General features: G+C 48.3%; 1 protein-coding gene across 3 annotated transcripts; it reads left to right on the top strand.

Moving 5' to 3' along the window:
* Positions 1-35: 35 nt before the first annotated feature.
* Positions 36-18,235, top strand: TENT5C (terminal nucleotidyltransferase 5C). 3 transcript variants are annotated; one of them, XM_077842680.1, is made up of 3 exons: positions 51-190; positions 1,790-1,913; positions 16,314-18,235. In XM_077842680.1, the coding sequence occupies exon 3, from the start codon at positions 16,342-16,344 to the stop codon at positions 17,515-17,517; it is 1,176 nt and encodes a 391-aa protein (XP_077698806.1). In that variant the 5' UTR covers positions 51-190; positions 1,790-1,913; positions 16,314-16,341; the 3' UTR covers positions 17,518-18,235. The 3 variants fall into 3 exon arrangements, with proteins under 3 accessions (XP_077698808.1, XP_077698806.1, XP_077698807.1); XM_077842681.1 differs by lacking the exon at positions 51-190 and adding an exon at positions 614-736; XM_077842682.1 differs by lacking the exon at positions 1,790-1,913 and having other exon boundaries at positions 36-190.
* The last annotated feature ends 5,428 nt before the right edge of the window (positions 18,236-23,663 follow it).

The raw sequence follows: 23,663 nt of genomic DNA, 5'->3' as shown, positions 1-23,663 counted from the left end.
GCCCCGCCCCTCGCTCCCCGGGGAGGGCAGGCGGGGCGGGGCGGGGCGGGGCGGGCGGCGGCGGGGGCGTGGCCAGGCCGTATAAGAACGGAGGGGGCGGCGGCGGGACCGCTCTCTCGGTGCCGCTGCCTGGGGGCTGCAGTGACCGCGCCGAGGACCTGCCTCTGTCGTCGCCTCTTCCGCCGCCCAGGTGAGTCCCCAGCCCCCTGCCCTACAGGTGCGAGGATGCGGCGGCCCCGGAGCGCCGCGCGCGCTGCCTTCGGGGCGGGGGGGGTCGGTCCCGCCGAGCGGAGCTCCGGGCTTCCCAGAGCCGGGGGGGGGCGGGGGTCGGGGGGAGGCACGGACAGGTGCTCCCTGCCCCTCCAGCCCCCGCGACGGCACCCCGCGCGCACACTCATCCCCCGCCCCGCGAGGACCAGGCGTGACGCCCGGGGAGGGAGCTGCAACTTTCCAGAGACTTCGGCCGGGGCTTGGCAAACTTGGGCGAGTTCCTGCTCCGCGCGTCCCGCGGGCTGCGTTCTGGCCGGCGCGGGCGGGGAGGCCGAAGAGGCCGAAGAGCTTGCGCCCCCCGCGCCCCCGCGCCCCCGCGCCCCCGCGCCCCCCGCGCCCCCCGCGCCCAGGCCGAGCGCGAGTTCGAATGCGGCGGTTTCGGGAGGCGCAGTTGGAGACGGAGCAGGCCGGGGAGGGCGGGGGCGCCGGCGCTCCCCCGGCTGGGCGCCAAGCCCGGGGTTTCCAGGTCAGGGCAGAGGCTCTCACTTTCCGTGGACTCGCGCTGGACGGTGCCCCCGCGAGCAGCCCCGGGGCCCGAGCGAGGGACGTCCGCGCGCCGCAGGTCCCGGGACTGTGCGGGATGCGGCGACCGCGTCCTGCCGGGCCCCTCCCCCGTTAGGGAGGACACTTGCCCGCCGTGGGAAGAGCGCAGACGAGCAGCAGCCTGGGCTAGCGGGGCCGCGGGGGCCGCCCCAGGTCGCAGAGGTGGGAGGGGGGTCGGAGGAGGGCGAGGGCCTGAAGCTGACCGGTACAGCTTGGTAGCTGGACGGCTAAACGCCAAGGCGGATGGGGACGGGGGCGTGGGGACCCAAGACTGCGCTCCCTCAAAGTCAGGGAGGACTGGCGGGGAGAAGGCTGGCGAGCTTCCCTGGGGAACTCGAGCTCACCCCGGTTCATCGCGACTGGACCTCGCGGGGGGCATCAGCTCGGTCCCCTTCCCTCCTTTTACCCTGGAGGGAGGCTTCTGCAAGGCTGCATCCTTGTCTGGGGTGGCGACCTGCTGCTACCTCTTCAACTTTTTCTTTTTGATGGACGAGTAGCATGCAAGCAAGGGAGGGCTTTAAGTGCCGTTCTTACAGTCAGCGCTTCTAAAGACTGTGGTAATCATTTGTATGGTGACAGTATTCAGGATATTTGGTAGGTGGGTCAGGAACCTGAACCTCCCCAGGAAATAAAGATTATTAAATTCTTCTAAAGTAGATTCCTGGCTTGGCCCAGCTGCCCTTCATGGGGAAGGGGGTTGATGAGAGTGGCCATTGTTGGCTACACTAACCTTTCCACGGGAGTAACTTGGCAAGGAAGCCCACAAGGAAGCAAGCCAGGCAGCCTGGGGCTGCCCAGGGGTGGTGTGTGTGGTGGGGGTGGAGGGTGGGGAGAAGGGGGGGGGGTAGGAGCACTTACCAAGAATTGTGCTGTGTCTTGAGGGAGTGAGACCCACCACACATGAGACCCCGCCAGCCATGGGTGGACGGGGTGGGGTGGGGAACTAGAGAGTGCTGACTTTTCTCTTCGCTTTCAGGGAGGCAGTCTGAGCTGGACCAGCAGGGGTTCTGTCCTTTGACATTCTTGTTTGTGAAGATGGAAAACTTAATATCTCTGGAGTCAAGCTTTTACTTGAGATAACTGAAACCTTGTGTCTTAAGGTATACCCATATCTTTAGAGTACATTTAGTCTCAATAAGGAGTTTTTAGAAAGAAGGTTTTGGTGTATTGTATATTTTTGTTCAGGTGGCTGTAGGGAGAGTCCCATTATATAATGTGAAAGTTAAGCACACACACACTTTTTTCCCCCTCAGCTAGGAGGCATCTAAATTGCTACTCAAAATAAAGCTCTGTGATTTCATGACCGTGTCTGTCCCTAGAGCTCACAACAACACCCATTGGGTTGAGTTTCCTCCACCATATACCTCCCTTACATCCAGAGATTAAGCTGGGGTTCCTCTGCAGGAAAGGACGTGGATCTTGCCTATTTGCTAGAATGAGTGTGATTTAGTTGAGCACCAGTGGTTCTCCCTCCTTGGTTCCCTTGGCTGTTCCATGAGTACAAGTAGCTCACTGAGACCCCATCCTGAGTTACAGAACCCTCTCACCTCTGCATTTCCCAATATGCCCCACATAGCCTATACCCCCCAGTGTTCAAGGCCAGGGCAAATTGTGCACATCTTGCACTACCCATCAAAGAACAGAGAAGTCCCCGTACTTCTGAAAATCCAAGGACCTGCCTAGCAATAAAGATAACATAGAGGAGACTGTAGTGTCCTTGTTCTCCCGGGGCCAAGAATGGGACACATTTGATACAAAGTTAGCAAACGACATGTTGTTGTTTTTTTTTTTTAACCGCTCAAATAAGTCATACCTTGTCTTCATCTTTCATCTCTGATATATTGTGTGCCTGGGGCCAGTCACAAAGAATGACGAGCCAGAAGCTCTGACTGGATGTGGTAAACTTTTTTTGTATGTGTGTTACCAAGAGACATTGTGGAAACCCAAGACTAGTTTCATGAGTTAAGTTTAAACTTGTGTTGTTATGTTTGGGTTTCTTGGTCCCCTGCCAGATCTCTGGGCTCTGTGTGTGTGTGTGCGCGCGCGCACACACGCACACACACGCACACTAAGGGAATAAAGGGAAGTAATGTAGAACCTGAGGTGTTACTTGAGATAAAACATTACTCTGGTTAGATAAGGTCCATTGCTTTTTTTGTGATGTCACTGGAGTACACAGGTAATATAGAAAAATGTGTTGTGTCATCTTGGTGTTTTGACTATGGCCTATCAAATTGGCATAAGCTATATTATGATGAAGCAGCCACCTCTGTGTCTAAAGAAATGTTCATGTGTTTAAAAAAAGCCAGTTGGGTACAGCCATAGTGTTGATCTTCTGTGATGCTTCCCAGACTTTTGGTCTCAAGCCTTTTTGTCCATCTACTGTGTGCATTTTAAGGAAGCTCGTATTTGGAATTTAGATGGTGTAGACGAAGCATCTTTGCATAGCCCAGCTATGTAAGAAGCAGCCTTATGAATTGTTGAGAATCAATAGATTTTGTACAGCTGGTCCCTCTAGCCTGTCTTAGAACTGTTTGCAGAACTTCTTGGAACAACAGGAAAAAAAAAAAAAAAACCGAATATGAGGAAATAATTGCTGATGTTAAGTAACTCCGTCCAGGGTATTTTTCAGTCTCAGAGCCTTTTGGAGGCTTGGTCACTAAACTGCATAAAATGTTTATTTCTTGGATAACTGTGATTGAGTCAGTAAGTAGTTAAATGCTTCCCAGGCAGTGGCTAGTGCCAGGTGCCGAGGAGGCCAAGGCAGTGGTATGTAAAAAGGCCTGTGGAAGTGCTCAGGATGCAGGAGGAGCTGGGACAGCCTCAGAATGTACGGGCACTCGGATTTTGCTCGTTTGTCTTAGCCACTGGCATGTGAGCCCCAGGAAAGCAGGGATCTGTGCTCACTGCTGAATCCCCAGCGTCTGGAGCAGAGCCTGGGCCACGGAAGGTGCTCCTGTTGATTGGATATAGTGCATTCAGCTGCCATTCCTCTCAGCGAGGGAAATATACTTGCGGTGGATTCATTCTGGTGGGCTAAGGTGCTGGAAGCTTTTTGGGTTGGAAGCTTCCAGCCTAAAATGCCGAGTGGTTTCCAGGCCTTTCCCTAAATGGTGGCCTCCTTTTAGTAGGTTCAGAGCCGAGGGGGCAGTGCCTACTAATTGGCCCGCAGCTGAAGCTCCTTCAGCTGAGCTCCAGACCTGCTGTCCTCCAGCACTTCCCACCCTGTCCTTCCTGCCCATCCACCCCGACGCCAGCCTCACGTGGCTCACTCAGCCTTTTTCTCTCTAGTTCACTCGGCTGCTAGTTCTGCTGATCTTTTATCTTTTTAACTTTTTTGTTTCCCACTGCCATCACTGACCTGGTTCAGGGCCCTGCAGACAGCAACTCCAGAGAGCAGTAGCGGGGTTCTCCTCCTGCCTCTGGCCAGTTCCATGTCCCATGCCCCTCAAACACCACCTGAAGAACTCCCAGGAACTGCCCATCCTTCCGGAAGCCCAGCTGCTTTTCAGGACCTGTGTACCTTTCTGACCTTCTGTTTATTCTCCATTTCCCATGGATGAAGTCTTCTTAACTCTGGTACCTTGCCTCGTAGAACTCAGACTTAAATATTTTAACAAATCCATGCTATTCCTTCCTTACCAAACTGTATTTTGACCCAGCTTTAGGCCCTTCTGAGAGGCTCCTAAGGTTACCCCATCTGAGGGTCCCGTATCTCATCACTTGCCTCTTCAATACCTTACAGTTCTGCTATGTACCTTGTTTTCTGTTTCTACTTTCAAATCTTCAACTGAATGAACACAAAAAGTCCCATACCTGTCTCCATATGCACTCTCTGTGGACCCATTTTGAGAAGAAAATTCTCCACAAGTCTTGAACTGCTTCCACTCCCTTGTGTTGCCATATGCTTCTCTCCCCTGGCTTAGCCCTCACGAGGATGGGAGAAAGGGTCATCCTCCATCTCCTCTGGCTGTCTATGCCCTACCCTCAAACACACCCGGTTCATCCCTGACTTGCACTTGTGGCTGAGGAGGTGGGCATGGCAGCCGACTGGTCCCGCATGGTCTTGGCCAGTTGTGGCATTGACATGGAATAAGCGTCAGGTTGCTGCAAGAGGAGAGATGAAGTGGTCAGTATGTGAGCATGTGTTACTTATCCAGGGCCTCGGCACAGGCTTGCTCAGCTGGGAGCTAGCACTGTCGCTGTCTCCAGCAACCAGGCCTCCTTGTGGTCTCCATACTTCCCTCCTTCCTGCCTCTGAGGCCACCTTGGGTTGGGAGGATGTGCCTCTACCTCTTTAGGCTTCAATTTCTCCATTGTAATAGACCACTGCTGTCCAGTAGAAACAGGAGAGCCACAGTCATGTTTCTAGTAGTCCTCACATCAAAAAGTAAGTATAAACAGGTGAAACTAATTTTAATAATTGTATTTAACCCATTATAGCAAATGTTAGCATCGCTGTATATCATCAATATATCATCAATATATATATAAAAATATTGAGATATCCGCCCCCCCCCATACTGAGTTCTGGACATCCAGGGTGTATTTTACATTCAGAGCACATCTCAATGTGAACGTGCCCCATATTGAGTGCTCAGGGGCCACATGAGGCTTGTGGATACAGTATTGAGCAGCACTGGTCCAGTCTAGCTGCCCCATGTCTCCCTCTCCAGTTCTGATTCTTCATTAGTGGGATGTAGGAGTTACCAGCAGCGGGTTGTGAAAGAAGAGTGTGAGCCAGGGGGTGAGCGCTGCAAGGGCAGAGGCCTTCGTCTCTTGCTTACTGACGGGTTGTAAGCGCCTGAAACAGTGATGGGAACATAGTAGGCACTCAGATGCTGGAGAAAACGAAAGGAAACTCGGTCATCGTGGCCAACTTACTGATAAGCATTCACCCTATGAGTCACACCTGACACTAAATCATAGGATATTTGATTCCTAGTCTGGTGCTCATTCTTTCATTTTTCTGTAGTCTTAGAGAATAATCACAAGGTAATAGAATTTCAAAGAATTGCAGAGGACATGATGATGTCCCACTAGCAGGGGACCAGGGCTCTGACAGTTTATCAACAATTAAAACATATCAACAACTGCAATTTGAAAATGCAAGAGGAAATAGCTTTCAAGTAATAGGCGTCCATGAGCTGCCAAATGACAGCCACACATGACTTGGTAAATGCTAATTTAATGGTAATCATCCTAGTGGGCCGTATCTGTGGCCTGCACAGCTCCACACATGTAGAAATACCAAACACAGGGTGATTTGGCTGTGCCGGCACAGTGGGTACAGAAATAGGTACCACCACCTGTTCTTCTTCACTTTAATGCCTCCCGCCACACCCACCCAGCAGTGCCCATCCATCCAAATTGCCATTCTTCCCAGCATTTATAATGTCAAAGGGACCGTTGAGTGACATGTTCAGACCTGGAGGTTAGGTACCTGCTACAAGGATGGGTCCATGCAAACCTGAAGCCTGGATGGAATTGTGCCTAATTAGCATCCTCACAGAAATGGAGGCCAGCTCACATTTAGTCATATGTGAACGGGGTGTGTGTCTGTGTCTAACGTATGATAAGTGCTGCACTTGAACTTGGCCCTTTCCTGATAAGGCCCAAGGATGGTGCTAGTGATGGGACAGCAAACTGAGGCCCTCCCTCTGGACAGCTGACAACTGCCCAAAGTTCTAAGCTGGAGAGTTAGGTAGTATGCAACACTTGATAGACCCTGGGGGCCATCAGCTCTTAGAGCCTCTGGACTGTATGGAAAGTTGGCCATCCTTACGGTAAACAGCCTCCTAGGAATCCTACTATTTTTCTCTAGCTAGTCTGTCTTGAAAGTGGTGGGGCCGGCTCTAGCAATCTCTTTAAATGAGTCAGACCAGTAAGATCTCTGATTTAGAAAGACACATTTCATAGGAGGAAGTGGGGCTCCAAGTTGCAACAGAGATTATTTCAAGTGGTGGATGTAGCACTTAATATTGCTGACACCCCGGAAAAATCAAGACTTCCCTGCTTAGCTTCCATCTACAGATGTCGGTGTCCTGACCTTGTTGATGTTTACGTTTGCAATGAGTTCAGGGTATTCCTTAAAACATATGAAGTTCTGCGGCGTCCCTGTTATAATATGGGCATGTGTTTTGATTCCATCTCGTGCTGCTTTGCAGCCACAACGTAAGCTCTTCCAGCCTTATCTCTGCAGCCACACTTGCTTAAGCATCCTATTTTGAAAGATGTGTAAGTGCTTTCTGTTTGGAGTCCTCTTAGGGTGGGTGTCTGTGGACAGAGCCCAATCTCTGATAACCATGAAGACCATCTGGGGACTTTGATGGGAAGTGAGGACTTGGAGGGCCCCTGAAACTCAAAGCTCGGTGGGAAGCCAGCTAGCACTGGGTTCTGGTGGCCTGTTCTTGCTTCAGTCCAGGACATTCCCCCCTTCCTTCAGCGCAGGCAATGCCCCAGATGCCGTGGGAATCACACCAGGCTCTGGGGCTGTCGCACACATTGGTGTTGAGCGGCTAGGATGGTACTGATAACCCTGAGAAAATAGACTGAGACCTCTGGCCCAATGTGGGAACGGTGAGTGTGAGAATGGTCCAGCTGCGGCATCTGTTGTGTCCCTGACTTAGAAGTGTCTTCCCTGGACACAGTTCTGTGGCACAGGGCAGTTGTTTCTTTGAACTGAGGCAGCGTGTTTGCAGGTGTCTTAGGAAAAGCTAACACAGGATACATTTTACTGTCCTTTTAAGAAGCAAGACATTGTTTTGTCTGGTGCTGTTGCTTTGGGCTGTGTCCTAATGTAAACCCTTATTCCACGTACATTGACATGAGACATAGAGGTGCCTCTCAGTTCCCTGTGACATTTTCACATGTCTGGGGGCAGAGGAGTCTCCAGAATGTGGCCTCCTCCCTGGGTGCTGGTGCCCGGATCCTGGTGAGAGGCTAGCCACTGGCAGACAGAAGCTTCCTCAGGCTGCCCCCTGGTCCTCGATGACTCCTGGCTTTCACCAGCCATTTGAGGACTAAGGGAGGATTTCTTACTTTGAGCTCAGTCTTTCTCCTTTGTGCCCACTGATCTGCTGCTGCTCAAGTCCATGGACATTCAGAAAGCCTGGCTTGTTTCCCTAGAGCAGAGGAATCTCAAGGGCCAGACTCTGTGCAGTTGGGAAAAGCAGCAGGTGTGCATTCGGCAGTCTGTTCCAGGCTGTTCTGTGTTCAGCTCTGTCCCAGCCCTCCTTCCCAAGCTCGCCCGAGGGGTTCCCGTCACTTCTTGTGACCTTACCTACTTTCTGTCCTCAGCTGCGGTTGGGTTATCAGTTTCTGGGATCTGGAAAGTGGCCCTCTTGTCTGCAGAGTGTCCTGTTCCGTTGCTTTATGGGCAGATCAACACTGCCGATCTTCCAGCCAACAGAGCGCATCCCCTCGGCTGCCCCTGCTGTCCCTGTGCTCTCTGGGAACCACTGGTTTGCAGCCTGGCCAGTATCCCGGAGCTCCCTCAGAGTGAGCAGCCTAGGCCTTCACTTCAGCTGCTGCTCCTTTAAAACAAACCGTAGCATAATGATTAGTATTTCTGTACGTAATTACCTTCAATTCTGTTGGATCCAGCTGTGGTAATCTTGAGGGAGAGGGTCTCTGTACTGACGGCTGTGAGGTACTCGAGCTCTGAATGCTCCTGCCTCGCCTCTAGTGCCTGCCATCTGGCCTGCCTCACTCAAGGGCCTTCGCTCATCTAGCCAACTTCCTTCCCACCTTCCTATGAAAAGCCTTCATACCCTTTACCGCTTTCCTTCTTCTTCTTGCCATCTACTTTCTACAACTACCTGAGCAACTGGCTCATCTTCAAAGCCCTACCCCCACCCCAACACATGCACCCAGACTTTCCACCTCTGAGGAAGCCCCTTGATCCCATTTGTGTCACTTCCTGGCAGGACCTCCTTGGACAGTTAATACTTTGTGCAACCTCTTTGTTCCCCAGTCCCCTTAACTGTAAAGTGGGGACAGTAGTAGCGCTGGTGTGCAAAGCAGATGGGTTGATCAGATAGTTTGGTGGCTCATGTTAGGGCACCTGGCTAGACATCTGGTCACATTTGGTGTCCCCTGGAGGAAGGAGTAAGTGGTTTCTGAGTGGGTAGCATGGGTAAGATGTTTACATTATGAAACAGCTGCTGTGCATCCCCATTAAGAAATACGGATTTCCCACACGTGGGCCATGAATTGCCTTCTCTGGTGCTCCTCTGAGAGGCACCTCTCAACCACCTTGGCATCCTCGAAGATGGACACTGACTTGTGTCCTTTGCTCAGCTGGAATCTGCTCTAAAGCAGGCAGTGAAGGGTGATTGATTCAAGCTTTGTTGTTTTCATGTCTATGGTAGATGGAAAGTGTCACAGTCACAGGGGTAACTTTCTCATTTTTTGGATAGGACCAACACAATCTCTGTTTTAGAAGATCATTATATTTTTCACAAGAACTGGTCACCCCACGGCACCTATGGGGTTGTGGCAGGAGCCTGTGCCCTCTCTCCACCTCCCACCTTGCCAGTGGCAGAGTGAGTGTAGTGGGAGCTGTTGTCCGTTCCGAGGGTTCGAATACTCTCTGGAGTTGAGGACCTGGGGTCAATTCACTTCATCTTTTCTGATCCTTATTCTTTAATTTGTGCAAAAGCAACCGTTGTAGCTCCCTCAGAGTGCTTGTGAGGATTAAATGGGAATTGATGTGACGTGGCTTATGCTAAGTACCCTGTCTTCTGCACACACATCTGTACCTTCATTTTACAGGAGGATAAAAAAAAAAAAGGCCCAGAGTTGTGGCTCTTCTTCCCTTGGGTCACTGGAAGAACTGGTGCGATAGAATAGTAGGGTGTGTATTGCCACCCTCTTTCACTTCTGCTTCAACGAGTAGTTTCTTTTTCCTGAAAGTGCCCTCTGCGGTATACTGGCAGGTGGGTAGGTGGTGTGCCAATTTTGTGTGGAAGATGCCTGCCTCCAGTGCATGGGTTCCCTCTCAGCCTGGAGCTGGGGACAGTGTCTTTGTTCTGCATACTCACCCCCTGGGTAGTCTGTTACCAGGCCTGGTCCACTGCCCATGGCTGGCTCTCTTACCTCAAACTGGAAAGTGTTACGGGGAAGGTCCAGGCTCTGGAGGTGACATCTAGTAACAGAAAAGGAAATGTTGTCATCGAAGGAATGTTGAAATGTGTTTGAGTTTCTTTTGTATTCTTAAACCCCAGCAAGGTCAGAGGAAGAGGGTGTTGCCCAGTTGTCTCTGGAGGGGATGGAGGGCTGCCATAGCTGAGAACCTCGTTCACACCTCAGCCTTTCCATAAAACCTTTGGGGCGGTAGCTTCCAGAGCTTTCATGTGAAATATCACAGAGCAAGGCGTACATATGCACTGTCTTTAACTTCACAGGTAGAAATTTCTGCATGGACTGAGAACCCTTTGGGCAGTGACTATGTCTAATGCCTCGCACAAATAGGAATCAGTGTTGATTTGACCCACGTCAAGACCCAGAAGCATTACATGGGCTCTTTGTGCTTTTCTCCAGCTTATCTGTCTTCCTGTCTTGCTTGCCCACCTTGAGCCCCCTCACTTTCCTAGCCTCTGTCACTCTTGTTTCTGGGATCTAGCTAAGCTAGGAAACAGGACTAGAAATAGTTTTCTCTCTCTTCCTCTCTTTCTCTTTCTGTTTCTTAAAATTTTCTTTTCACCTAGGGCTTAATCATAGGTTTTCAGATCAGCCTGCCTTTGGGGGCCTCTGTCCCAGGCCAAGGGAAGCAAAGGTAAGTGAGACATGAACTTTTACTTAGGGATCTTGGTTTATTCTTTGGGCTCTGTCGGGTTTTACCTCTCACTTTTTGCTGCTATTCCTGCAAACCTATCTTTTTTCAATGTGCGCATTCTACTCTTCTGCTAGCCAGATGATGGAAGAAAACATTTCAGGGGCACCTGAGGTTGTTGGTCATCATGAGTCCACTTTTTAGGAGATTGAGTACTTTGACTGAGTAGGTGCTTGGTCATCCTCACTTGTAAAGAGGTGCCTGAATTTCCAAGTCAGTGAGAAATTCTGGTTTCCCACCTTGCCCAATTTCTCCTGTGCAAAATACAAGGAATCTGCTTCTCAGATAGTAAAAGGAAAATCAGACACTTCAGTTTGAATTTACCAGGCTTCAAATCAGTTTTGTTTTCTAGTCATCATTTTGTTAATTCTGCTACCTAGAGTTTGTCTTTAACCTGGGCCTTTCATGCGAGCGTGTGTTCCACATGATTCTTTCATGTACAGACTATATCAATGTCGATTTCAAGAGGTTAATTAAAACTCAAACTGTTACACTAAGCTCTGGTGTGTTATCTAAGCCCTCAGGCCCTATGACTGGGATATATTCTAGTAATACCAGTGTCTGTTGGAGTCACTAAAAAAAATATACTTTTGGTATTTGAAATTGTTTGGATGGGTGAAAGAAAACAAAGAATTCCTTTGTAATAGTCCTCAGTAACTTATTTTGGGCTCTTTTAATGAACTAAGCACCAAATATGAACCCAGCCTAAATGTGAGCCTTCAATAGCTTGAGCTCTTCTGTGTCTAAGTCATAGTAAACTGGAAGAATTAAGAACTACACCATGGATTTGTCATTTGTCACATTCCACAACATGCTTTTATATGAACTTTTTTCTAAGTGAATCACATTGTTCATATGTATGTCAGAAAAAGTTGGCACGGATGATGCCAAACACAGATATCTTAGGTGCTGGTAAAGTGTTGACTGCATTTATGACGGTTCTTGTGACTGTAACCAAGAATCAACATGACGGCATCATGAGGGTCATTGTAATATGTCTGACATGAGAAATAGCAATTGTTACAAAACTACCAAAAATTACTTTTGGATAACAAACATAGAAAGGGACTAGATGAGATGATGTATCTGTTATTTTGAAAGTCTGGAGGATTTTTGACAAATGGTGGACATCTTCTATTAAACAGTAGAGAAGTAGAAACTTGACTAAAAGACGTTCTTGGGAACAAATGGCCCCTACTCCCTGTCTACCCCCCCAGAGATCAACTTTTAAGGCTCGGAGAGGAAACTTCTATGTGTATTTGATTTGGGGATGCAGGGATAGTGGGGAGTGCTAGGAAAGGCATTGAAAGAATTAAATAAGGTAGCAGATGAGTCAGAAGGCTCCTGGGGGGTGGGGAGAAGATTTTCGGAAATGGCTCACAAGATTTGAACTGTTTTCAATTAATATATGCATAGGTTCTAAATTCCAAAAAGGATAAAATAAATTTCCCACCTGCCAATCTAGAGGCGGTATTTGGTAGAGGCTGAAGTCCTCGTACTGCCTTCCAGAGAGCTGTATAATTGTTCAAGCGTGGGCTTGTGCTTTTACCCATACAGTGTTGGTTTTCTATGAATAAATAAATCTTGACTAGCATCTCACATTCGTACAGATCTGCCAGCGTTCTTTTGGACAACTGCATGCAATCGTAGCCTGTTATGTACATGTATTAAGTCCTCTCACCTTCTACTGATGATTCTGTAGCTTCACAAATAGCTCTCCAGTGAATATCCTCATGCATACTTGTTAAGTATACCCACAGGATAAAATCGAAAAGTAGGTTTCCTGGAAGTAGAATTGATATATAAAGGGTACAATCCACTTAAAATGGAGAGTCCCACACTGTTCTTCAGAAAGAACCCATGGGCAGTGTGCCAGCGGGTTTCTGCCTCTTGATCTCTGCCAACCTGACAGGTAAGAATGATATGGTAAAATTTGAATATGCCCATCCCTTAAGGTAAGGCTGAGTATGTTTTGCATCTGAGCTGCTGTTCATGTATTTTTGCCCCTTCTTCTCTTGGAACGCTAGTCTTTCTGCTCTCTAGGAGCTCATTCTTCATTAATAAAATAAGTACTTTGCCTCATGTTGCAAATATTTTCCTAGTGTTGTCTTGTGACTTTTTTGTGGTGTTTTTAACCACGTTGATATTTTTATGTATCAAGTTTTCTACTTTTAGGTTTTATGTGATATGGGAAGGACTGCCTAAACTACACGTGTGTAATAAACTCTGTGTTTCCCACGGACTCTGAGGGGTTTGTCTTCTTTTGCTTAAATCTTTAATCCATCCATCTAGATCTTAGTTTGGCACAAGACAAGGCACCACCTTCTTTACTGTTTAAATGTAGATAACTATCCACATATCTGAACTTTTCCTCTCTGTACTATTTTGAAATGCCTCCTTTATTATATATGAAATCCCCTTATGTATTAGATGTTATTTCTAGATTTAAAAAATTCTGTTCCACTAACCAGTCTCTTTGTACCAATACCATGCTGTTTCAATTATTGTGGCTTCATAGTATCTCTTATGGGGCTAATATGTACGTCATTCTGTTTTTCTCATAACTTTTCTGGCCATTCCTGCCTCTCGTCCCATATGAACTTTACCCGTTTTCAATCTAAAACAGATCTTAACTTTGAAGCTACTACAAGTTGAGAGATTTAAAAATATATGGAAGTTCTCGTGCATATGTCATCCCCTTCTCTCCCCGCTCCCTTCCTGGAGAGGGAATGTAGCTTCCATCAGATTCTCACTGGTGTTAGATATTCGTCCTCTAAGAACTACTTTTCTAAAGGTGGGGGTAGCCCTGACTTTATTTTTTCATTTTTTTTAAGATTTTATTTATTTGTTCATGATAGTCGCACGGAGAGAGAGAGAGAGGCAGAGACACAGGCAGAGGGAGAAGCAAGCTCCATGCAGGGAGCCCAACATGGGATTCGATCCCGGGTCTCCAGGATCGCGCCCTGGGCCAAAGGCAGGCGCCAAACCGCTGCGCCACCCAGGGATCCCTAGCCCTGACTTTAATTTTAGAAACTCCCCCCTCCACAAATCCTTTAAAGACAAAACAAAACAACAATGCACGAGTCAAAAGTCATTCCTATAGCTATATTTCTCTGCAACATTATTGAAGTGGTTCTTAGAGATACTTTTAAAATTAATTGTTCTTTATCTTCCAAGAATTAATTCAATGCTACTCCTCTGTCATTGTAACTTCTCATACCTGTATCATAAACATGAGACTTGGACACAGTAGCAGGTGACACACAGGTAGAGAAAGTTGTGTTTTTATAGGTAGATCAACATCTCTGATGGAAATCTGTGTCACCAAGTGACAGATAGTTTAGCAGTTTCTCACAACAAAGCGAGAGCCATGCTTTTTACAGTGATTTGGATTTAATTGTGCAGTGTCCTGGGTAATAGGCATAGTGTACCGTATGCTGATCGTAAAAGGGCCACAAAGAACCAAATGTACATAGAACACAGTAAAAAGATGTCCCAAGCCTGACTTGAAGCCAAATGCTAGCCACAATAAACATTAAATATTTCGCCACAAATTTTGCTTGTTATCCTTAATCTAGGAGTGCTTTGGTAGAATGATCTAGAGAGCCTAGAGCGTTTTAACACTGTCCAAACAGGTTTGAAGGGAAACTTACCTGCCCTGTGGCAAGTGTTCTTCTGTAGCAGGCATAGGAGGGCTTATCCCCAGATTGGTCTTCCTAGAGCCACTTGGACCATACGACCACCCTTCCTGTTGCCGGCCAAGCAATTCAACCACTTAGTCTACCTAGTAAAGGGAGCCTGTGCTTTAACTTGAGAGGTGTGTGATGGCCAACTGGACAACTTGCTGGGTCTTGGCTGCATGTTGCCTTCTCTAAGTCGCAGCCCGGAGCTCATTGCCTTTCTGTCCGCTTACATCCTTCCCCGTAAGTGAAGTCTTCTGTGGCCTTCTTGTTCACCCCAAACAGTCTTGGGGCACTCCTTTCTTCTACCTTTAAATTCTATTTTTTCTACCACACACTGCCTACTATTGCTGTGTTGTGTTCTCATCCACCTTCCTAATGGCCAGCTCCTGGAAAGCTTGCCTTGATGTGTCCTGGGATGCCCCCAACCCCGAGTGACAGCCATCCCATTGCTCCGAGCCATTATGTGAGGCAAGGATCCCTGGCACCAGGGCAAGGCCTAAAGCTCAAGTTGGAACCTCAGGGCGGTGATGGCAGATGTGCGTTGAAAATCAGCAGTCCCCAAACAATGAGACTGTTAAGGTTGTGGGGACGGGTTTTGTGTGTGCCTCACAAGTCAGTAAGGTGGAGGGCATGGGAAGACTCTGTGCTTACACTGAATTGTGAGGATAGCACCTTGACATTTTGTTTCTGCTCTTACGTCTTTCTAGCTAATGTTTGACCCACCTGGATCCCCAAGCACCTTGACTTTCTAATAGAGCAGTATTTGTTTTTACATATTAGGATTTCCAGGGATCTGTTGTATTTTATTTTCTGAAACATGTCACTTGGTTGAAAATTACTTTGGTAACTATGGTTCTAGCAAGTGAAGCGTGAGATGGCATGTTTTTTCCTCTGAGTTCTGAGCGCTAAGTTTTAGGTAGCCTCAAGGTTCTAGATTTCAAAATACAGTCAAAAGATCCCACTGCCCTGAGGACGTGGGAAATGTCCTGCTAAGGGCCCCCTCTTGCTGGCAGAGCCGTTCCACCATAGCGCTGAGCCAGGCCTTTGCCTGCCAGGAATCTTGTCATTCAGACCACTCCTTGGTGTCCCACTCTGGAGGACAGAGGTGCTTGGGACAGGGCAGACCAGTCCAATGAATGAAAAGGATGTGGGATTCTTGCCAACAAGGTAGCCACGTACCTGGTTCTAGAAGGACTCCTCTGACCTCCTGCCCTCTGTGTGATGGCGGCCCAGAGTTGAATCTTCATCTCTTCATGGAGTGAGGGAAATTTTTCCCCCAGGGGGTCTTGTGTTCAGGGTGTGTGTGCGGGGGGTGGGGGTGGGGAGGGCTTGTATCTTAGGTATCACCCAGCTTAAGATGCAGGTAGGTGTGCAAAGGCAGCAGAAGTAATTCTATAGGGATCCCTGGGTGGTGCAGTGGTTTAGCACCTGCCTTTGGCCCAGGGCGCGATCCTAGAGACCCGGGATTGAGTCCCACATCGGGCTCCTGGTGCATGGAGCCTGCTTCTCCCTCTGCCTGTGTCTCTGCCTCTCTCTCTCTCTCTCTCTCTCTGTGACTATCATAAATAAAAATTAAAAAAAATTAAAAAAAAAAAAGAAGTAATTCTATAAAAAATGAGGACAATTAGCTAAACCCATAGTACGGCCCTCTATTGAGATTGTTTAGGTTGCTTTGTTTGATGAGTTTGTCTGCCTCCCTTCACAAAATCACCCTCTTGCAGACAAAACAAGCAAAGAAACCAGCCCCAGGTAAAATTAGGAGGCAGAAGGGGTAGGTTTGCGTATAGGCTGTCCTCCCTGGGTGCAGGCCCGACTCACATCCTGTAGCCCTCGTGGCAGCACCCAGCCCCCACCCGTTACCGCGGTCGGCCGGTCATGCAGGAAAGCCTTCAGAGGTCAGTCGGCTTCTGCTCCGAGTCCCTCGAGCTGCACGGCCGTGTACAAGTGAATCCTAATTCTGTTTCTCACCCCCTCACTTTCAGTTTCCCCACAAGAACACCGCCCCCCAAGATGGCAGAGGAGGGCAGCACCACCAGGGACTGCGTGTCCTTCAGCGTCCTCAACTGGGATCAGGTCAGCCGGCTGCACGAGGTCCTGACCGAGGTCGTGCCCATCCATGGACGAGGCAACTTTCCAACCTTGGAGCTAACCCTGAAGGACATCGTGCAGACCGTGCGCGGCCGGCTGGAGGAGGCAGGCATCAAGGTGCAGGACGTGCGGCTGAACGGCTCTGCGGCTGGCCACGTCCTGGTCAAAGACAACGGCCTGGGGTGCAAAGACCTGGACCTCATCTTCCACGTGGCTCTTCCCACGGAGGCGGAGTTCCAGCTGGTCAGAGATGTGGTGCTGTGCTCCCTTCTGAACTTCCTGCCTGAGGGTGTGAACAAGCTCAAAATCAGCCCCGTCACCCTGAAGGAGGCGTATGTGCAGAAACTGGTGAAGGTGTGCACGGACACGGACCGCTGGAGCCTGATCTCGCTGTCCAACAAGAACGGGAGGAACGTGGAGCTGAAGTTCGTCGACTCCATCCGGCGCCAGTTCGAGTTTAGCGTGGACTCCTTTCAGATCATCCTGGATTCCTTGCTCTTTTTCTACGACTGCTCCAGCAGCCCCATCTCCGAGCACGTCCACCCCACGGTGATCGGGGAGAGCGTGTATGGGGACTTCGAGGAGGCCTTCGACCACCTGCAGAACAGACTGATCGCCACCAAGAACCCCGAAGAGATCCGGGGCGGGGGGCTGCTCAAGTACAGCAACCTCCTCGTGCGGGACTTCCGGCCCACAGACCAGGAAGAGATCAAGACCCTAGAGCGTTACATGTGCTCCAGGTTTTTCATCGACTTCCCAGACATCCTCGAGCAGCAGCGGAAGCTGGAGACCTACCTTCAAAACCACTTTGCCGAGGAGGAGAGGAGCAAGTATGATTACCTCATGATCCTCCGCAGGGTGGTGAACGAGAGCACCGTGTGCCTCATGGGCCACGAGCGGAGGCAGACTCTGAACCTCATCTCCCTGCTGGCCTTGCGCGTGCTGGCAGAGCAGAACATCATCCCCAACGCCACCAACGTCACCTGTTACTACCAGCCGGCTCCCTACGTCAGCGACGGCAACTTCAGCAACTACTACGTTGCCCATCCTCCAGTTACCTACAGCCAGCCATACCCTACCTGGCTGCCCTGTAACTAACCTTGAGACCTGAGGGTTTCCACAGTAGGAACCCCTCACTAGGGCAAGGGCTCTCAGGTAGGGGAGCCTCCTTCTAGATGTAGGTGTTTGGCTTTTAAAGGGGAACTCAGCTCTGACTCTGCTTTTTTTTTTTTTTTTTTTTTTTTTCTTTGTGCACCCATTGGAATGGGTCTCCAGCATATCATGAGCCAACCCTGAAGGGGCCCAACATTCCAGTGCCACTTTGGAAAACACTATAGGAAGTAGGACCCATCCACATCTTTCCAGGAAAGACACTAACCTGCCATGTCCCAAGCGTCCGCATGGGGAGATTGGAGCTCTGTGCGCCAATGGAACCTCGGAGAATGCTTGGGCAGTGTCTCTTCTCACTCCAGCCTAGAGTAGGCTCTGTTGGCCCTCACTTGGGATTCTCAGCTGTTCTATGAAAGTTGTGGCTGTCGTCTTATTTTCTTGTGCCAGTTCTAGCCAGGCAGAAAATGGTGGACATGAGAGTGGTCTCGTGACTTCATTTTTGTTGAAGGGACTGAATTGCTTATGTGGGCAGAGCTAAGGATTTCTTTTACGAATAAACCAAAGCCGGTAGCTGGAGAATTGAGATCTGGTTGACAGTGGTTTATGGTTTAGATGCTGTGCTCTCACGAGCAACCGTGAGATATTGTTGAGGAAAAAAAAAAAAAAATGACCTTTGCTTGAAATGTAACTTGAAAACAAAATAAAATGTGGAACATGATGTTAAAGCAGAATTGTGGTGGTGGCGGTGGGGTGGGGGAGGGGGGCTGATTGTAAATAGGAAACGTGAATGTTCAATTTTTTTTCCCCTTTAAGGAATTCTTATTGAATGACACTTTTTTTTTTTTCTCTCCCTCAGCAGCTCATCACTTTAGTTTTGCTCTTCCTAAGACTAAGGGTCGTGCTGAGTCTAAAGGCCTTGTAGGAACTGACGTGTGAGGGTCTTCCCATGTTTTAATTGGAAACCCATTTTGGTCACATTCCAAGTATGACAAGCTGTTTTTCTGGAGTACCTTGGCTGATTATTTTTTGTTTGTTTTTGTTCTTTCTTCAAAAAGTGGTGATTTCCTTCTCTGGGCTTTTTTTGGGCAGCAAATGAATTCAGGATTTTCAATAGAAGTGAATGACCTGTGAGCTGACCTGCTGTTGTGGGCAGAGTTCTCTGACTTAAGATTGCTTTAGAATCGAACCTGCTGTCCCTGTGCAGAGGCTTAGCACTCAGGAGGGCTCCATGTGAACTGGAGCAGCCAGGGCACCTTGCAATGATTAATTCTGTTCTGTTTGGGGAAGAGTGGAGTAAATGAAGAATGGTCCTCCTCATTCTGGTAGATTTGACCATACTTGTTTATGTTCTGCACTTTAGAAGGATAACAGTGTTAATCTCCAGTCTAAAGCAAGCTCGGTAAATGGGAGAGAGTTCTAGGCCACTGCTTTCCCAGTAGATTTAGATAAGGGATTTTGTGTCTTGAAACTTTTGTGGGATCTCTTAGAAAGCATCATTCCTAGGGTATAGAGGACAAAGGGACTTTAGCTTCTTCTAAAAAGTGATTCCATCAAATCCACGCTTCTGATTTTTCCTTTCTCCTGTGGCCCTAAAAATCCCAAACCCTGGGTGATTGCTTTCTTTCCTCCTTGCTTTAAGTGATGAGGATACCTTAATGCAGAAATGCTTAGCAGGTAATGTGTGGTTTACCTTTTTCTAAAGATGGTATTTTCAGGGTTTGTTTCTTTTAATTTTTTTTTTTTTTTTTTTGGAATGTGATGTCTCGGTCCTCTTAAACAGCAGGTTGGGCATGACTGAACCCCAAGGCTTAGCTGGTATCCGATGTTGTGCTACACTAGGTGAATAGAAGCCATTTCTGTGTGTAAGTGAGCAGCTGCAGTTTCCCTGTGAGCCATAGTTCCGTCTAAATGCATTGGCTTTGAGTCCAGGCCCGTCCTACACTGAGCTCCTCAGCAGCTCCCCCCAACCCCAGCATGCTTCAGGGTTAGAAGAGGTGGGAAATGAAGAGTGAATCCCAACTTTAACAACTACGTTTTCATCCATGACATTAAAAGGCCGCCATGTGTCTAATGGCAACATCTTTGCACAAAAATGACAGATCTGTTTAACCAAAGCCTTGAGATGTGATGAAGCCACCAACATAAGCACTTGCTAACAGAAGTCAGTCAGTATTGCTTCTACTAGAAGGCTGGAGGATCAGGGTGATGAGGTGCCAGATGAAGATAGAATCAGAACCGCATCAAGTAATTAAATTTCCACTTCGCCCTTGGAGTTCTTTCTGCTTATATATATATATATGTATTTTTTTTTCTAACTGGTACTAGTCTTCCTCTGAAGACAAAGAGAAGCACAAAAGTCACTAGAAATTACCAGTCTCCTCCCCCAACCCCCAAGTTCTTTACCACCATTGCACGATGACCATCTTGGTGCAATCTGTTCACCTGAAGTTCTTTGCTCTGCCATTTTAGAGTCTGAAGGTAGACACATGTTCTAGAACCATCAGGGTAAAAGGCTGCACTGAACAAAGCTGCACTTTTAAAACCTCACCCTGGTCCAGTGGTGTCTCCGCCTCCTCTACAAGGCCTTTGCCGGCCTCAGAACAGGCCAGGTAACCTTGAATTTCAGGTGTTTGGAAATTCCAGCTGAAACCTGCCTTTCATGCTGCTCACACAAGCATCAGGTACTCTGAACTGGTACCAAGACCAGTGATTCCTCTTTTTTTACGTGTGTTGAGTAACATGAAATTTGGCAGTGGCCAAGGGCACTAAAGTTCAAGTACGAATTCTAATATAAATTCTAATACAAATTGTAAGCAGGCTCATTTGCTTCAGGACTCTGAAGTTCTCTGATGCTTTCTGCAAGTATGCAGCTTGTTTTCCTGGCCTGCTTCTTGGAATCCGTGTGAGCAGCAGTGCGATTAAAACAGTACCGTTTCCCCTTGCGTGGGCAGAAAGGCACAGCCTAAATTCCTGGCCTTGAGCTTGTATCACCCTTAAATTTTATTTTGGCAGTAAGACACGATTCCTCACTCAACTTCAGCTCTGAAACTAAACTCTTTATCAACTCACACCTTCAAATCAGGGTTCCTGCTAACTGTGAGCTGTGGTATGGTCCACACCTGGGAGCACCTGGCCACTAGGGAGAGTCAGGGAGGAAGGATGCTGGGGCCCTGCTTTGTTCTAACAGTTGTGGTTTGGTAGTCAGGTTCCCCCCACCACCACACACACCCCAGTTTGATGAGTCCCCTGGGGACTGGAGTCACTGTGAGCTCTGTGTAAACCCATGTTTTGTGGTGACATAATAATAATCAAATCGCTAATGCCCTGAAACTGCTTTTCATTCCACCTCCCTGCGAGCACTAGCTCCTTACCTTCATGGTAGGTTAGGATCTTAACCAGCACTGCTTTGTTAACTTTGAGAAATGGTGCCACTCAAGAGCAACTTCCTAACTTTAGGGATACCTCTTTTCTAGTTAACTTTGTGATACTGGTGCCTTATTTTAGGATGCACCTCGATTCTGAGCTCAAATGTACTGATAGTTTTCCATCTGTGGGCAGAGGACCTTGTAGCTCACTGGGGACCATTATTTCCTGGGTATCAGACTGGGACTTTATGTGAGGGAGGACCCTCCTGCTGGATTCTGTAAGGTGAACAACTCCTGTTTGCTGGGGTTGGATTCAGATCCTTAATCTGGCAGAGACCAGAATGTCACAGCTGATTTTGGAACATGTTCCAGTTCAGCCAGTTACATGCAGAGGACCAAGGGAGGTAATGTAGGGAGGATGTGTTTTAAAAGACCTGGCAACTTTTCAGGATTACTTGTGGAGACTCCCCAAGGTGAGGATCAGGAAAGAAAATGTGTTTTTTTTTTTTTTGTTTTGTTTTGTTTTGTTTTTGGTGAGTTCTAAATCTTGTTTACCTATCACTTTTTCGAAAATAGTTTAAGTGTAAGCTAAAGGAAATGCTTGGAGGTTTGCTTGGACTGGTGAGAGTTGGTACAAATTGTCATGTGTGTTTGTATAGGAAGGTGAGAAGACAATCCGCTAAAGAGGAAGTCGTTAAGTAATATGGATATATGGGCGTTTTAAAACTCAAGCCATCTGGCCTCCCCCCTGCCACCCAAAGGATTAAAAAAAAATTTTTAAAAAAGAGCTGCTTTAGGAAAATTTATCCAGTAATTTCCAAATTAATATAGATGAAAAGCAAGATGCTCATTAGACTGAATTGGAAACTTTTTGTTATTCTTCAAAGCATAGCCTTCGAAATTCTAATTTCTTAGTGATGCCTAAGATATTTGAGGTTTCCTCTTTGGTGCGATGGCCACTGACCTTCTTACGTGATGAAGGTGAAATCACTTGTCAATGCAAACTGTATTAGAAGTTGATGAAATAAAGCTTTGAGTTTGAGAAATAAAGATATATTTAAAAAAAAACCCAAAACCTTGTCTGTTATGGTCATTTATTCATGTCTCCTCCAGAGCGAACCTACTTCAGCTTTCAGGGAACATGTTGCATGGCGGTGGGGGGTGAGGGTCAATTATTAACATTCTCAGCCTTGGATACTTCTCTGAGAGCTGGTGCTTTCTCTGGGGGGAAGAGGTGTGTGCTTACCCTTAGCCATAATTCCCTTCATATTTGGGGTCTTCTCCAAGGTACCTGATCAGTTTAAACTGAGCTGCATTATTAGCTTCATTATTAGCCCCTGGGCTAATGCCTACATCAGATGGTATAGTCCTGGGATCTGCCTTCACCGGCATCCTGTTTGACTTGATGTTAAAGCCTGGGCTCTCTCGAGCTTGACCTTGGTTCCAAACCCATTTTCCCCAGTGGAACCTCACCTATACCATATACAACTCTGTACAACTGCTACCGTGGTTTCTTCGTGTTTTAAAGGAAGTAGAGAAGTGGCTCTGGACCTAGAAACCACTCAGGGAGGTTGGAGTGACTTTTTCTCTCCTTCCACCATCACAAGAATTAGGATTGAGATGTTTCCAAGTTCGGTTTGCCTCAGAGCCCACTGCTGGATCATTCTCTCCTCATCTACACTGCGTGTTCCTCTGAAACATCCCTTGGCCTCTACCTTTTCGGTGCTGCCTTTAGCTCTTGCCCGGGCCACTTCCTGAGTCTTGTCACTTGTCTCCTCTCCATTTTTCTTGATTCACCCAAGGGCTTTTTTTTTTTTTTTCCTAAAGATTTTATTTATTTGAGAGATGGCACAAGCAGCAGGGACGGGCAGAGGGAAAGGCAGACTCCCCGATGAGCAGAGAACCCGACGCAGGACTCAATCCCAGAACCCCAGGACCATGCCCTGAGCCCGAAGGCAGACGCTTAACCCATGGAGCCCACCCCCAGGGCCCCCCACTTCCCACCAAGGGCTCTTTCTAAAACAGGTGTGCCTGTGCTCCTCCCATACATTTTAGCCTGCTGAAGACCCTATTGTTTAAGGGCACATGTCAGAGTTAGAGACGTGGGGAGCCCCGCAGGGCCAGCCCCAGCCTACCTGGGCGGTCCTTCCCAGCCTCTGCTCCTCCCATGCAACCCAGCACGCAGTGGGCCTGTCACAGCGCCGCGGAACTGGCCCACCTCGCGCTTCCCCTGCCCACTGCGTCTGTGCACAAGCTGACTAGGTTGCGTCACTCCACGGGGCTGGTGGACACCTGTAGGTTTCATTTCCCCCGACTGCCTCCCACACAACTGGCGGAGATCTGCTGCCTCAGATGTTGAACCTGGTGTTTTCATCCCCAGAGGACTTGGCCCTGGGCCACTAGCAGCGATGAGGCTGGGTTCTGGATATTTACCTGGATGTGTTGTAATGCCTCCTTCTAGTGCCAGAAAACACAGGAGCCCGGGCATCATCCGGACTAATATTGACACGCAGAGCAGCTTGTGTGGGAAGCGGTGGTGCTCCATTCCCTGCAATAAGCAGTCATGTCCCTGCCCCTGTCACATTATTGATCCCAAGCTCTTGACCTCCTGAACGAGGTTGATACTTAGCCCCAATCTTCACACTCCGCTGAGCCCTTCCTGACTCCCTGTCCCCCACCAACACCCCCACGGATCTACCCATCTGGCATCTCATTAGAACTTTCCCTGTGTGGCCTCCAAGTGTTAATTACTCCGCGCTGGAGTGGTGT

This window comes from Canis aureus, chromosome 12, assembly GCF_053574225.1.
Source record: "Canis aureus isolate CA01 chromosome 12, VMU_Caureus_v.1.0, whole genome shotgun sequence".
NCBI lineage: Eukaryota > Metazoa > Chordata > Mammalia > Carnivora > Canidae > Canis > Canis aureus.
This window is presented reverse-complemented; position numbering and strand designations above follow the sequence as displayed.

Bases quoted from the DNA above. Each gene is read 5' to 3' on its own strand.
- TENT5C (XM_077842682.1), top strand. From the start codon at position 16,342: ATGGCAGAGGAGGGCAGCACCACCAGGGACTGCGTGTCCTTCAGCGTC.